This window comes from Mytilus trossulus, chromosome 1 (genome assembly GCF_036588685.1).
Source record: "Mytilus trossulus isolate FHL-02 chromosome 1, PNRI_Mtr1.1.1.hap1, whole genome shotgun sequence".
NCBI classification, from domain to species: domain Eukaryota; kingdom Metazoa; phylum Mollusca; class Bivalvia; order Mytilida; family Mytilidae; genus Mytilus; species Mytilus trossulus.
Window position 1 is genome coordinate 18,925,435 of NC_086373.1, and position 14,847 is coordinate 18,940,281.

The 14,847-nt window shown below is 30.6% G+C and overlaps 1 protein-coding gene across 1 annotated transcript in view; it reads left to right on the forward strand.

Moving 5' to 3' along the window:
* The window catches only part of LOC134688498 (uncharacterized), an 18,663-nt gene continuing 3,816 nt past the window's right edge, over nucleotides 1–14,847 (forward strand). Inside the window, exons 1-5 of the mRNA XM_063549468.1 lie at nucleotides 1–238; nucleotides 3,516–3,706; nucleotides 6,664–6,936; nucleotides 8,773–8,899; nucleotides 12,878–13,062. Of these exons, the coding sequence (XP_063405538.1) occupies nucleotides 231–238; nucleotides 3,516–3,706; nucleotides 6,664–6,936; nucleotides 8,773–8,899; nucleotides 12,878–13,062 (784 nt within the window). The 5' untranslated portion in view covers nucleotides 1–230. The remainder of the gene's footprint in view (nucleotides 239–3,515; nucleotides 3,707–6,663; nucleotides 6,937–8,772; nucleotides 8,900–12,877; nucleotides 13,063–14,847) is intronic.

Here is a 14,847-nt window from a genome sequence, read left to right on the forward strand (position 1 = left end):
CACCGACAAGATTGTTGTTGAGATATCATGACGTCGGTTTTCTCGGAATTTAATTTAATAATGTTTTCTTTCTGTATTTACTTTGATAACACGAGGAAGGCACTAACTGTTGTGGACTTGCTGTACCTGGATATTTTTTTTAAACTGATATATACATTGATCGACTTCCGATTTAAATCCAGGTTACAATGTAGTTTAAAATAGTATGTTTTGGAGTGTTTTTCGTACATATGAACAGGTAAGCAAGTAGAACATGTTTATTTGATGTATACGGAGTATTTTTTAGAAATCAAACGTTTCGTGAAAAGAAATAACTACATGTATCAAGCTAGGATTTTTGCAGCTGTAAAAATATATCTAAAAAAGCTTTAATTTGAAGGAGGATAATAATATATCCCCTTTGTACCCTCTTGTACATGTCATAAATAGGTACTTGAACAAGAGACAATTTAACCACATAAACCCTGTTGTAATTGAAATATACCTACATGTATCCTATGAATTTGCTTTTGAAAAATATTTTTGTTTGAGATTCAAGGAAAATAGACCTACTAAAAATTAAGAAACATTCTTTATAATCATTAAATAATATGAAATATTGAATCCACTCATATTTTCAGAATTAATTATCATGTAGTAAATGTTGGACTTTACACTATTATAGTAAAACAATAATTGAATTAGAACAAAATAAATCATGTTATCATTGTAACAAAGTCACATATTTTGCCATCTTAAATCGCTTGGACGAAAGAGTTTTAAATATAAACTGGTATTTTTGTGATGTACAAATCATATTTAATTAATCTTTATTGTCAACAAATTATTTACACATTTAACAGTATCTAATCCGAATTGCTGAAGCATACACAAACCATTATACTTGTAAGATCGTTGTGGGCTCATATGGAAGGATCCTATCCTTTGAAGCCCACCATATTTTGGTACACTTTCAAAAATGTTAGTGTTATAAATACGGAAAGTTGATATCATTTTTATCAAGACTCTTTTCAGATTTTCATAATAAAATGTCACATTTTCATATAAAAATAAAACACTTTTTATTTATCGAGTTTTTCCAGTCAATTTGTTAAAATCAACAGAAAATCAAGACAATAAAATGACGATAAAAAAAGTTAGAATGAATAAATTTATTATTGTTTTTTTCTTCCAAAAATTGTAAACAAGATTTTGAGCATCAAATCGTCACGCAAGCTACACCTTCAGTGTCGTCCTTCCTCTGATCAGATTTGATACTATAACTAGTATTTTGGGAGTCCTTATTTACATTAAGTTTACATATATGTGTATTAATATTAATTTTAGAACAAATGGAATATAAAACATCATGATTTTTGAAAAGAATGAGAGCAAATAGCAAAAAAAATATTTCAAGGCCATCAAACTTCACACATTTTAAATATATTGATTTTTCAGTTTTAATATGTAACATATACATGAAAGTTATAAGATAACACGTAACGTATTTTGGTTAGAATGCAATTATAAAAGGTAAATGTTCTGAATATAAAAATCAAAACATTGAAAATATATGCGTCTCCTACGGAAAATTAAACTATGTTTTAGCTCCAATATATGACCAAGTTTGCAGAACGTTTTCCATTTAAAATCACATTTTTTTTCAAAGTATTTTTTTTACTTGATCAGTATAGGTGACTACTTTTTCTGTGTCTACACATTTGTATGCTGGATTTGATATCCTTTTTGAGCCGCATTTCTTTCTAATCAAAATTTTGTTAACATTGTGTCTTGTTAGTTAAAGATTTTCTAAACGCTACAAAAGTAGAAACAAATACATCGTGTAATATGTCTCTAATGACCATGTTTGAACTTTCAAAAATGCATGCACATGTTGTTGGTAAAGAGTCTTTTTACAAACGAAGAAACAAATACTTCGTTTTATCAGGTTGAAGTTAGAAATAAATGTAGCGTTTGTACTAACAAACGACAAACGACAAACTGCAGACGCATTTTTAGCGTGTCCATTATAGTTTGTCAACGTTTATGTAAGATTTGCAAACGTATGTTTGAAGAAAATGATAAAACATGTGTGCGCTTAGCCATTTGCATTGTTTGTGTGAGAAAGAAATGCACTGATAGTTTATAATAATTAGAAGTCCACTTTTATATAAATGTTTAAACAACAACAACAAGGGGCGATGTTATTAAAAGTGCTAATATTGACGACATATACTGAAGCTGTGAGAGCATCTCATAGCATACTGGTTGTTTCTGGTAAAAATCTTTAATTTGGTTGATCTGTAAACGATTTGGCACCTAGAACCAATTGATAGAGTGACATGAAGATTGTCATATACATAATATTATACAATGTTGAAGGTAAAGTATTTGTATATGCATAATTTTTAACACTTTTGCCAAATTATTTCTCAAGATATCAAAGATACAGAAAAAAACACCCAAAGAAAACTGTGGGTGTCCGGTTGGGCCACTCTTGCACATTTTATGCGAGACACATAATTAACTCTAATACAAAACAAACAATATGTTTAACTGATTTTCAAGTTTAGTAAGTGTTGACACCCGGAAAAAATTCTGGATATTAAAAAATTACAAGTCTCATAAGATTTGAAAAATTTGAAAAACATTGTGATTTATTTTAACAAAAACTAAGTTTCAATATTGACTGTGTAATTTTCAATTCGAGATTAAGAACCAATGCGGATTCATAGCATATTATAATGAACTAAAACTGCATAAGTTTTCATATCAATCCTATAGCATAAAAACACATGTACATGTCTAAAAGAAATATGATTTATTTTAACGAAAACAAAGTTTCAGCATCAATTTGCATAAAACAGATTCATATGAAAACTTATGCAATTTTAGTTCATTATAATATGCTATGATTCCTCAATGGTTTAATCTCAAATTAAAAACTACGCAGTAAAAGGGTTGTACTTACAAACTATTTCAGATTTGAGAAACAACTTTATTGCCTAGATGGCAACACAATTTTATATGCTTGCATTATCCAGTTGACAGATAATTCAATACTATATACAATATATTATTTGAAAGGTAAACAAATGAACAATTTATTCATCATTTCAAGTGGGTTTAATTTCCTTCGCTGTTGGTTTTTTTTCATGTTGTTTATATATATGTACATGACTTTATGCAATTGTCTTAAAACATACAAACTTATTTTAATCAAATATCAAGTTGTGTGGTGCAATGATAATCAATGACACTATTTTAAAAGGAGTTTATTCTAAGTTGCATTAAAGTTAACAAAATTACATAATCTATATGAAATCTTAAGTTAACCCTGGCAAACTAATTCTGGTGCCCACAGAGAATGTCTCTTTTAAATTTCTGGCATTTTTAATCTGTGTTATTTGATTTTTTTTAATTGAATATTATATTCATTTCCCTCTTTGTTTGCACAAATATTTCAAAATTGTTTTACATCGAATAAAATATTAAATGAATTTTTTTTTCTGTCTATTTATATTTTTGTTATCTAGGTGTAGATTATCCTTGAAGAGATGGAAAAGACTCTATGAGAATTGTTTGTGGCCGGAAGTATATTTAAAATCTAAAGGAAACATGGACATGTACACTTGCTTGATGGTTTTATTGTATTGTCATATGGCTGCTTCAGCCTGCAAACAAACTTGTTATTATTGTGGCTGTATAAATGGAAAACCATGTGCAGGTAACATTAACTATAGATGTAATCGGGTAATAATAAAGCGGGATTTTCGATGAAATGGTAGACTGCATCAATTGTACTTAATAGTACGAATCTTTGTGGTTTTTCAGAACCGGCTATTAGAACGAGTTGATGTTATATCATATTGTATTTTTTTATGTTTTTTTTTCAGTACCAGGATGTTATGTCATCCATTAACATTCATTGCAATGGGTGTTTGTTTTTCATTAATCCAAACATAGTTTAAATTGAGAAATAGGAAGGACATATTCCTATCTTGATCTTGCCTTTAATGGTGACACTGAGTGAACGTGTTTTAACTAAATATATGACAAACGTTATGAATTTTAAATCCAATTGTTAATACCCATATATCAGCAGTTGAATCAGAATTATCCTCTTTCGCATCGAATCTGGATTACATTAATCATATAACGCGAAGCTCGTGCATACTCACATGACACAGACTCGATCAACAAGGGCTAGCCTGTTTATTAGTTTAAAAAACATTTCACGACAGAACTATGTAAAACTAACTATGTATGATTTACTATAGGTTAATCAAATTAATTAATCAAGTCATCTTGAAACAAATCGTAGACTTTGTTTAAAAAAAGCAAAAAATTCCCAAACAAACATGATAAATATTATAAAAGAGGGACGAAAGATACCAAAGGGACAGTCACACTCATTAATCTAAAACAAACTGACAACGCCATGGATAAAAATGAAAAAGACAAACAGAAAAACAATAGTACACATGACACAACATAGAAAACTAAAGAATAAACAACACGAACCCCACCAAAACTAGGGGTATTCGCAGGTGCTCCGGAAGGGTAAGCAGATCCTGCTCCACATGCGGAACCCGTCGTGTTGCTTGTATGATTACAAATCCGGTAAGTGGTCTAATTCGGTAGGTCAAATTCATGAAAGGGAAGGGGATTGTAGTTACGACGTAAGGAACATATCCGATATCATTTGTGAAACAGTTATTCCATAACGGTCAACCAACTCGTGATGGCGTCCGTAAAATTTACGAAGGTATGATTTCAACTTCACCATTTGGAACTCTTGGTTTAATAGCTTCCTTGTGAGCAGTAACCCTCTATCAAGAAAATCATGATAGGAAATGCAAGCACGGGAATATCGTATCAATTGGGAGATATATACCACGTATGCAGGTGCTGCTGGAATGTTGCTACTTAGAAATGGAAAGTTCACAATAAGTTATAAATTAGTATTTAGTGGAAATTTCTTTTGCATAATGACTAGGACAATTGGTAATATAATGAGAAAGGAATCAAGAATATCTAAAAGGAAAACGATTCAAATTAACAGGTTTGGTTTTGTGTGGAAATAAAAAATTAATGACATTCTGTTATTAACTCGATATCATTCATCATTCGACAAAGGACTTCAGTAAGTACAATTGTGCGAACAGGTGTGATTTGATAAACTGTATCAACCGTAATAACTTATCTGGCTTTTTTGAATATTTAATTAAAACTGCATTTGGAATTTGAATGCTTCCAATTGACAAACTAAATCGAAAGAATGTTGCTGTTCTGATACTAAACCAAGAACTCCAAGTTGTGTCATTGAAATCATTTCTTTATAAATTAGACGAACGCCATAGTAAAGTGAATGATCGTTATGAGATCCCCAGTTGTTTTTGGTGGGGTTCGTGTTGCTGAGTCCTTAGTTTTCTATTTTGTGTCTTGTATAATATTATTTGTCTGTTTGTCTTTCCTTTATTATCCATGGTGTTGTCAAATTATTATTTTATCTATGAGTGTGACTGTTCCAACGGTCTCTTTTGCCCCTCTTGTATGAAATGTCTGTTTCATAGTCGACAACGAACATGTTCCGATTGTCAACTTGCCAAATTGTTCAAATTACAGCACAATACAATCCCGTGTTCTTTTTCCCGAATATGACCTCCTGAATTAAATTAATCACCGGGTGTGAACTTGTATGATCAATACGGCGAATACAAAATGTGACACAGGATCTACTTACCTTTTTGAAGCACCTGAGATCACCTAGGTCTTGTTGGAAATCTTGTTGTGCAGTTTTCAGTTTTCTTCGTTTTGATTTTGTGTACTGTTTGTTTGTCTTTTACCTATTTAGACAATGCGTTTACAGTTGATTTTGTGATTTTGTGATATCTTCCGCATGTTTTCTGCAAAGAGGACACTTTTTCGTTAGCCTTGTCATACACATAACAGCTTGAATCTTTAAAAGTTATCAATTAAGGTGACATTTATTTACCAATTCATTATTAATTAAACAAAAAACTATCATATTATATTTATTTATATCTCGTAGTTAATGCCCCATCGATCAAATAATAGTAATCTTATTTCTGAAGTAACATAATCTCCATTCAGATTTTGATTCCTAGCCTTAAAACGATGAGAATTATACACGGAAATAATCAATTGACATAGATTAACCACTGCGACCCAAGGAAACAATAAAGAAAATGCTAAAGAAAATCCTCAAAGGATCCATGAATTCTCATCAAAAGTTGTTTAGTATCATTATTTGGTCCGTGAATGTGTCTCACTGCGTACTATGAACGTTTTTGCTTAGAGATAACGAAATGTAATGGTTGCCTTAATTTGAAACATTTCAGTTGCAAATATCAGTTTTGCGGATTAGCATTTATTTTACTTTTAAATCACGTGGCAGTATAGATCTGTAAACGGTTCTGCTACTTTTATCGATTGTACCTGTAATAAAGTTTGAGGATCAGACACTCAAGTATGCATACATGTACCTAGCAAAGCCTTTTTATTTTCCGTTCGTTTTTTTGTTTTTGCTGAAATATCTTATTCCGCATGTCCACAACTTCTTATATATTAGTCATATTTTCAAATTATTATTTTATATTCAAGATCAAAGATCCAAATAACTTTGATGCATTTGAATTGACACATACAATGTCTTTTCAGAATCTTGGGCAGAAAGCTGTAGTGTATTTATTAACAGTACTGTTAATATAACATGTCAGCTTCATGAATCTTATGGAGAAGCTAATTCCAGCCATTTATACTTCGTACGAGAAGAAAACGAACTAGAAAACGACAATCTGATCGTAGTTGATCAATCAACAACAGTGTTACAACATGTTGTTACAGCTGGTGACATCAGGAAGAATTTCTGGTGCAAAACAAGAACAGATTCAGCTTTAATCCTCGGAAAAATTGAACTGTTGTATATAGATTGTAAGTTTACTTTGGGTACGGTATTTTAAAGAAAGGTTACGGTATAATTCAATTTCGTTGCAAATATATCAGCTGGGGGACGCCTCCGGGTGCGGGAATTTCTCGCTACATTGAAGGCCTGTTTGTGACCTTCTGATGTTGTCTGTTCTATGGTCAGGTTGTTGTCTCTTTGACACATTCCCTATTTCCATTCTCAATTTCAGAGGTCATAGCTTTTATACAAATTTATGAAAATAGATCAGAATGAAAAAGAGTAGTCATGAGAACTTTATATCAAAAGCATTTGTCCGAGACGTGCCAATGACAAACATTGCCTTTTTCGATTCATTGACTGTTTTGAAGTAATTTTAGAGCACTTATTGTTGAATCCTCAACTTATGCTTGTTCTGCATGGCTGCTGTTATTTTGTGCAACCTACCTTCAAACCACAGTAACTAAATATCACCTTTTTAATTCTTAAAAAATGTTCTTAGATATTTTAGTGTTATGCTATTGCTCTCAGACCATCATAAACGTATCAGCAAGTAGACGCAAAACAAGCAAAATCATATTGGTTGAATTTAGTTTAGAATATCAATAAAAGCCTCAAGTTGATACATCAATTAATCGAAAGAAAAATAGTTTCAAAAGGGCACTAGCTTCCTTCGCATTAATAACAAAAAATCTAAAATATGAGGTGTGTTTTGTTCAATCATAAATGAAAGGAAATAGTGAAATAAAAATTCGCTTTTAGCGGCCAGTACGGTTTCAATTTTGTCAAAATAAGCTATTAAACATTAATGATGAAATATTCATTCGAATTGAATGATTTGACCTTATTGAATCCGTACTAAGCAAACTTTGATTTAACCACTAAGCTAGATATAAAAGTATCAACATTAAAAGTGAAACAAAGGTAAATCATTTAATTGACGTATTCGATCCACACAACATCATTCTTATACAAGTAAACATGATGGTTCACCTATATTTTAAATCTACAATACAAAATCAAACAGACCTAGAAAAATTCTAATTGCACAATTGTCCTATCTATTTATATTGTTATATCTCTATTCATGTTTATATCGCATATTTGACTATTGGAGGTTTTCGGAGGTCAACTTGATAGTTAATAAGATGGCATATAGAGTAACATAAACACGAAACAAAGCTACATATTCTCGACCCAATACTCTGTAAATTGTATATTTTAGACATTTTTATAATTTAGATTAATGTTGTACATTGTTGTTTGACAGCTTGTGTGTGTTTAATACATAAGAAACACTTTTAAGTTATTTACATGACAAGTAAGGTGTACAAGAAGTGTCTTGAATATGTAACACATATAGAAAACATAGATAAATCATGAAATGTAAATAAACTCAGTGGGGGTAATAATTTTGGTATTGATCAATGTTATACAATGTGTTGACCTTTCTTTGTTTAAGGTCATGTGACTTTTACTTGCATATAGTTGTTACATGTATAATGCTATAATTCGATATCACTCAGACACTTACAATATTTAGAAATATTAAAACATATTTAAAAATGCATTTTGAATCATGGATTATTCAAAAGGAAGATTTGATTCTCGTTATGGCAACTATTTGATAAAGACTAGAGAAGACTTATATCATCAACATGAATTCAAAACAGTCTACAATAATATTGTGACACAACCAAAACATGAAAACTTCAAGAGACAAACTATTTCGATTTGCATACATAAATATATACATACATGTATATGTTTTAAATTTGTTATATAACCAAGTACATACGAGACATTTGTAAATAGTTTTTTTTCATGTTTATGTGTAACACGTTTACTTAATTTTACTTTTGTAGATTATCCACAAGAAATAGTAAATTTCTCATGTATTTGGAAGGGTAGGGCGGCAGGTACACTACAGTGCTTCTGGAAACACCCTGTAAACTATAGCAACTCATACTTCATCAATGTTTCATTGGAATGGTAAGACTAATTACTTTCTTATAAAGATCCAATATGTTATCGCTAAACTTGTATACTTATGACCTTTAAAAACAATATAATATTATTTTATTTCCATTTTTAAACATGCAATAGAACGTTTCTTGTCTTTTGTCTGTTTTTTTTGTCTCTGGCACATTCCCAATTTCCATTCTCAATTTTAATAAGAAAAAAATACATGCAAAAACAAGAAGAAGTATAAATGTCATTCAGTATTTCAGTATTATTTCATTATTAAATATCATTAGATATAGTTTGACGTTATTTATATTGACCGCTCAAATGATGTTGAATGTGATTAGTCTGGTTTTCTCCATATTAATGGCATCGATGTGTCGACATCAAAAGCAATCAATATCGTCTCTAACCCATACCTAAGTCAAGATGCAACAAACAAAGGCTTTACAATGTGTTCATTAGTTGAAATTAAACTTAAGATATATAATGCTCAGTGTTTGTGATATTACATCTATCTATTTTACATAGCAGACCACTGCTGATATATAGACAGCAACTAAGCTATTTAGTGGACATCGTATGGTCAAGGAGTAGGTTAGATAAGCCCGTTATGGTCTTTTTTATATTTACATTTCAAAGATGTATCAAAATCAAGATAAGGTTCAAATAAGAATTATTTTTTTTAGAGAAAACTTAGTAACTTGCGTTTTTTAGTTCTTGCTGCCATTACTTCAAATATCCCCCCTCCGTAAAAACCATAATACCATAATCAATATGGTTGTTATGAAAAACCACAATACAAGCGTTTATGAAAGTTTTTTGCATGTTTAGAACAGTTGCAAAGCCTTTGGAAAAAATGCATTTTTCGATTGATTTAAAAAAAATTAATCTGAAACAAAATGAAAACCAAGCACATGAACCATGCTTGATATTAGGTTTGATAACATATGAAGATTTTTTTTTCCATTTAAAATAAATCAACTGGTAACTGTTTTCTTTTATACTAGATAATTTTGTAATAAAAACAGCTGGTTTTTTTTTCTAGAAGCACATACATCTATTTTGATTCAATTATTTGAAAAGAGTTGTTTAACGAATCTAAATTAAACTGCTATTCAGAAAGATTATGCCAAGGCATTTACACTAATTCTGCATTTGTTTATCTTATAAAACAAACAAAGCTAGATATGTCCATCCAAGGGATTGAAATTAAAAAAAAAACACACACTATTTTTAGTTAATGTCTTAAATTTCGACCCCATTTATTTGTTTAAGTAGCACATCAATGTATGTTTTTTTAGACTAGGTAAAATAATAGCTTGTTTGCACCGTCGAAGCAAAACTGTATCAAATGCCGTCAAGTTGTGTGTTAAGCTTGAGATAAACAGTGATAATAATCATTAACCGAAACTGTACTTGCTGGTTGTGATATAATATAACTATAATGCTAAGTATATAATTTATTCATATCGAAAGAAGATGACAGGAACCGTTAGCTATTCAGGTGCCTGATAATGCTCTTTAATTTTGTACTTTATTTGGCTTTTTTTTTTTAACTTTTTGGGATTCGAGCGTCACTGATGTGTCTTTTGTAGACGAAACGCACGTCTAACGTAAATACAAAATGTAGTCCTGGTATCTATGATGAGTTTATTTATCAATAACAATTATATTACAAGTGTTATGAAATAATGTCATTTTTCCACTTTCTCTGGTTTTGTTTTACCCCCACCAATGTTCAATATAAACCGAGTTAATGCATTTGAATGATAGTTTTGCAGTAATTCACACTGCTGTAAGTTGGGTCTGTTCCAGTGTATCAAAATATTCATTTAGTCACAATTATTTGACACTTCAAATGCATATTCTAGTGCAGAGCTTTTTAACGTAAAGTAATTTTTTTTTTGTGTCTCTTAAATTAGTATGAAGCTCCAAAATACATTGAGTTGTTTGAAACTGACATCATAAATTGATCAGTATGTTTGATTTACCCACAGTCATTACTATAGACAAATCCCAAATGATTATGAATATCTACTAGATGAAGTGTTGTTAAATCAAAATCAAAGGAATGATAACAATCATGTTCTTACTTGCTATGTGTTATTGGTTTTATCATTGTTTAATGCCTATGCGGTGACTTTGAGTAACGTACTTCTTCGTCATTAGGTATCTAAAGGAAAATTGTCACATAGGCAATCATACACATCTTCTTATTTTTCTAATCATTCTCCTTGATATTAAAACGGCAATGTCAGTAATATTTTGGTAAAATCAACCGTCCATCTATCCAAACATTCTTTCAAATGAGTCAGATAAGAATTAATTAAAGACAATAGTTCTATAATGATATCCAAAAGTTATAAACTGATTGAAAGTAAAACAAATCCGATGACAAATTAAAACCGAGGGAAAACCATCAACTAGAAGAGAAAAATCAAGGAACAAAAGGGACACTGAAGTGCAACAAAAACAAACGCCGACATATTTAGAATCAAACTATTCGATAACAACTGCAGTATTAAACAAAAATGGTGGGTTGAACCTGGTTTCATGACATTCCTTTTTGAATTTTCCTCGGAGTTCAGTATTTTTGTGTTTTTACTTTTTAATGGCTAGCAATTTGGTTTTCATTGACAATATGTCTGAAGCCTCACGACCTTATGATTTGTCATCAGCTTAAGCAAATACAAGTCTAAAGCCTATGAATTATGCATTTTCTGTGATATTATTCATAATTATAAACAATTACTAATTACTTTAGACAATATCTGTATTTTATCAATTCAAAAGATTAAGTGTTGCAGTGTTGATTAGTTTGATTTATAATGTGTATTACGCACAAAAGAAACAAAGGAAGTATTTCAGATTGTCGTAGTCACAGTTTTGTCCTACCGTCACTGAAAACGTTTAATCATAAGATTTACACTTCAGAAGCAACTTGAATGTTTTCGGCAGTAGTAAAGTTATCGATTTCTGTTTCCTTCTTTGTCCATCCGTTATTCTTCCGTTCGTATTCGAATATTTTTTCCGGGTGTGTCATTTGAGTATCCTTTGATAGATTGGAATGAAACTGAAACAGGTAGCTGTGAAACTGAAAAAAAATATGCCTTTTCAGTTTGAAAGGTCAATATTTGATCATAGTTCATCGCTGATACAATTAAACAAGGACATACACACAATGAATTGTCACTTGACCTTCCCCTTGCTTGATTGTAAAGAAACTTAAATACTACAAGATTTGGAGAAGAGATAAATGCGTATTGATTTTGGGATCAAACAAATTTATTCGTCTGAAGTGTTTTTTTTCTGGATTTTAGAATTTAGGAACGCATAACGCTGTATATCAATGATGTGTAAGAACCAAAATCTTGACAAGAGCTATATAACCAAAACTGTCTAAACAATAACTGTAAAATCTATTTAGGGTAGTCTACAAAATATGTTGCCACATCTACCCAAAACTCAGTGTGCATGTTGTTCATTTTGATGTATACTTGTTAGTTTGTAAACAAAACTTTAAATCTGAACCAATATCATGCGATTTTCTAAACAGACAAATTTAATATTGCAATCTAGTGTCTATGAATCTAATATATAATTGATTATTGGTTTATGTTTTACTTTTTTTCAATTACGTTATTTTTCAATAAATTTTCATTTTCGACTGCTGTTATTCAAATAAAAGATGTGATATGATTGCCAATGAGATAACTCTCCACAAGAGAGCAGATAACACAGAAATTAACATCTATATGTCACCATACGGCCTTCAACATACGGTATGACTTTTGCTCATTGTTGCAGGTCGTTCAGTGACCTATACTTGTTAACATTTGGTCTCTTGTAGAGAGTTGTCTCATCGGCAAATATGATTGGAAATTGACCAATTATTTATATTATTATTATCATTTCTTATTGCATGTTGTATAAGTATCTTTTATAAATGATATATAATTGCGAATCATAGGTTCTCATCATATCATGTTTTATTTTTAACAGGAAAACAAGAAGCAATAAACCTTACCAAAACAGTTGTTTTGAGATACTTGATTATACTAGGTGTGAAAACATAACAGGGAATATATATGGACCCTCCAGTTTCTTCAGAATAAATGTCACAAACACAAGAATGCAATTAACAACGACTACAGTGATACAAGGAGATTTTATTGGAGATTTATATGGTAATGTATTTTCTGTTCTCAAATTAATTTATGATATTTGAAATATTCAGCACATGCGTTCAAAGGTCATCGGTTTTAATTATTTTTGAAACTTTTTAACGACGAAGCGCGCGCCTCGCGTACCAAATGCCATGGAACTTAAATACAATGTTCATTATCACAAAACACAGACCAAGTGTGAAATTTTATTGCGTCATTTTTACTGTTCTAGAACTATGCCCCTATACCACGTTATATGCAAGCGGGGCATCTTTTGAGTCTCAAGGACAAATTTTTTATTTATTTTATGTTAATCAGCAGTAAAAACTGATAGCAAAAGAGCTGAACGCTTTGCAATACGCAAAAAATGAATTCATAATAACTACCTGTTTCTGATCTCAGCTATAATTAAAAAATGTAAATTCATGAAATGATCAAATATCATTATTTATTAGGCGGATTTCTGGTAACAATTGAACAAAAGATATAAAACTCTTTCCATGAAAGGTGAAAAAGTCAACTTGTCATATTCAGAATGTTTACAATTACTTCATAAGTGTCGTCCATTTTGTTTGTTCCTAAAATAGTTGTTATCACAAAGTAATATTATGTAAACTGAGAAACACTCACTTTATTTTAATGAAATAGTTGACAACATAGACATGATTTATTGTCTAGAGTTGAGTAGTGAAATATTTACTGGCATGTGAAAATGAACAATACAACATTTTTGTTATGCAATTGTCAGATTAATGTCAAATTTGTTGGAAAAAAATCAAAAAAAATGAACGTATTAATGTTTGCTTGAAAGATATTTAAATTGGATTTCTGTCATTTAAACATTGACAACATTGCTAGGTATTACATCACCTTTGATATTCACCTTGTTTGAAGAGAATTCAATCATAGGCTGATAAAAGCATGTCACGATAGTGTTCTCAAAATGATTGCATACTCGAATTAGATTGCAATGCTTATGACTGTATGACTTGTAAACTGTGATACCGTGTTTTTCCACTCACCTGTATCAGCGGACTGTACTTTGATCATTTACGCGTGTGGACACAAATACAGTATCCTCTGTGTTTTAACACAAAATAACTTATAAGTTTTTAGTATGGACCCGGAAATATTAAAATTTGGTATAGATATAGGAAGATGTGGTGTGAGTGCCAATGAGACAACTCTCCATCCAAATAAAAATTTAAAAAGTAAACCATTATAGGTTAAAGTACGGCCTTCAACATAGGTCTATTGTGTTGAAAATGTTAATCCAAATCAATTAGTCTGATTTTACGCACGGTTCTCGAATTTGCAGAAGAACAATTTTATTAATTCAGAGCGTGCATATTAATTGCAAAGAAAATTTACGACTGCCATTATAAGGTAAATGGAATATTAGTGTTTGTCTTACATAATAAATCATCTTTATTAGTCTCGTACGTTTACGATGAGGGTATTTCATTATTTTAAACTCAAGACATCAATCAGAGTTAGAACAAGTACATGATCATTGGATTCGTAAGCGTTTGGTATTTCATATCCCCCTTAAATAAATTATTGGCTTCAATTTGTAATTATTTTTTGATAGATAATTTTAATTAACAAACTAACTATTCAATACATTATTACAAATGTTTTTGTTTGATTTTGTTACTTTCGTTCTCGGTTGACATAATATGAATGTTTGGCCAATGTTACACCCATCACAATATAGTTTATGCTATTGTTTCAGAAAAAGGGAGAAGGTTTGATACCATTAAAACGTTTAATCCCGTTGCAAATGTTTGCAGCTGTCCTTGGTCG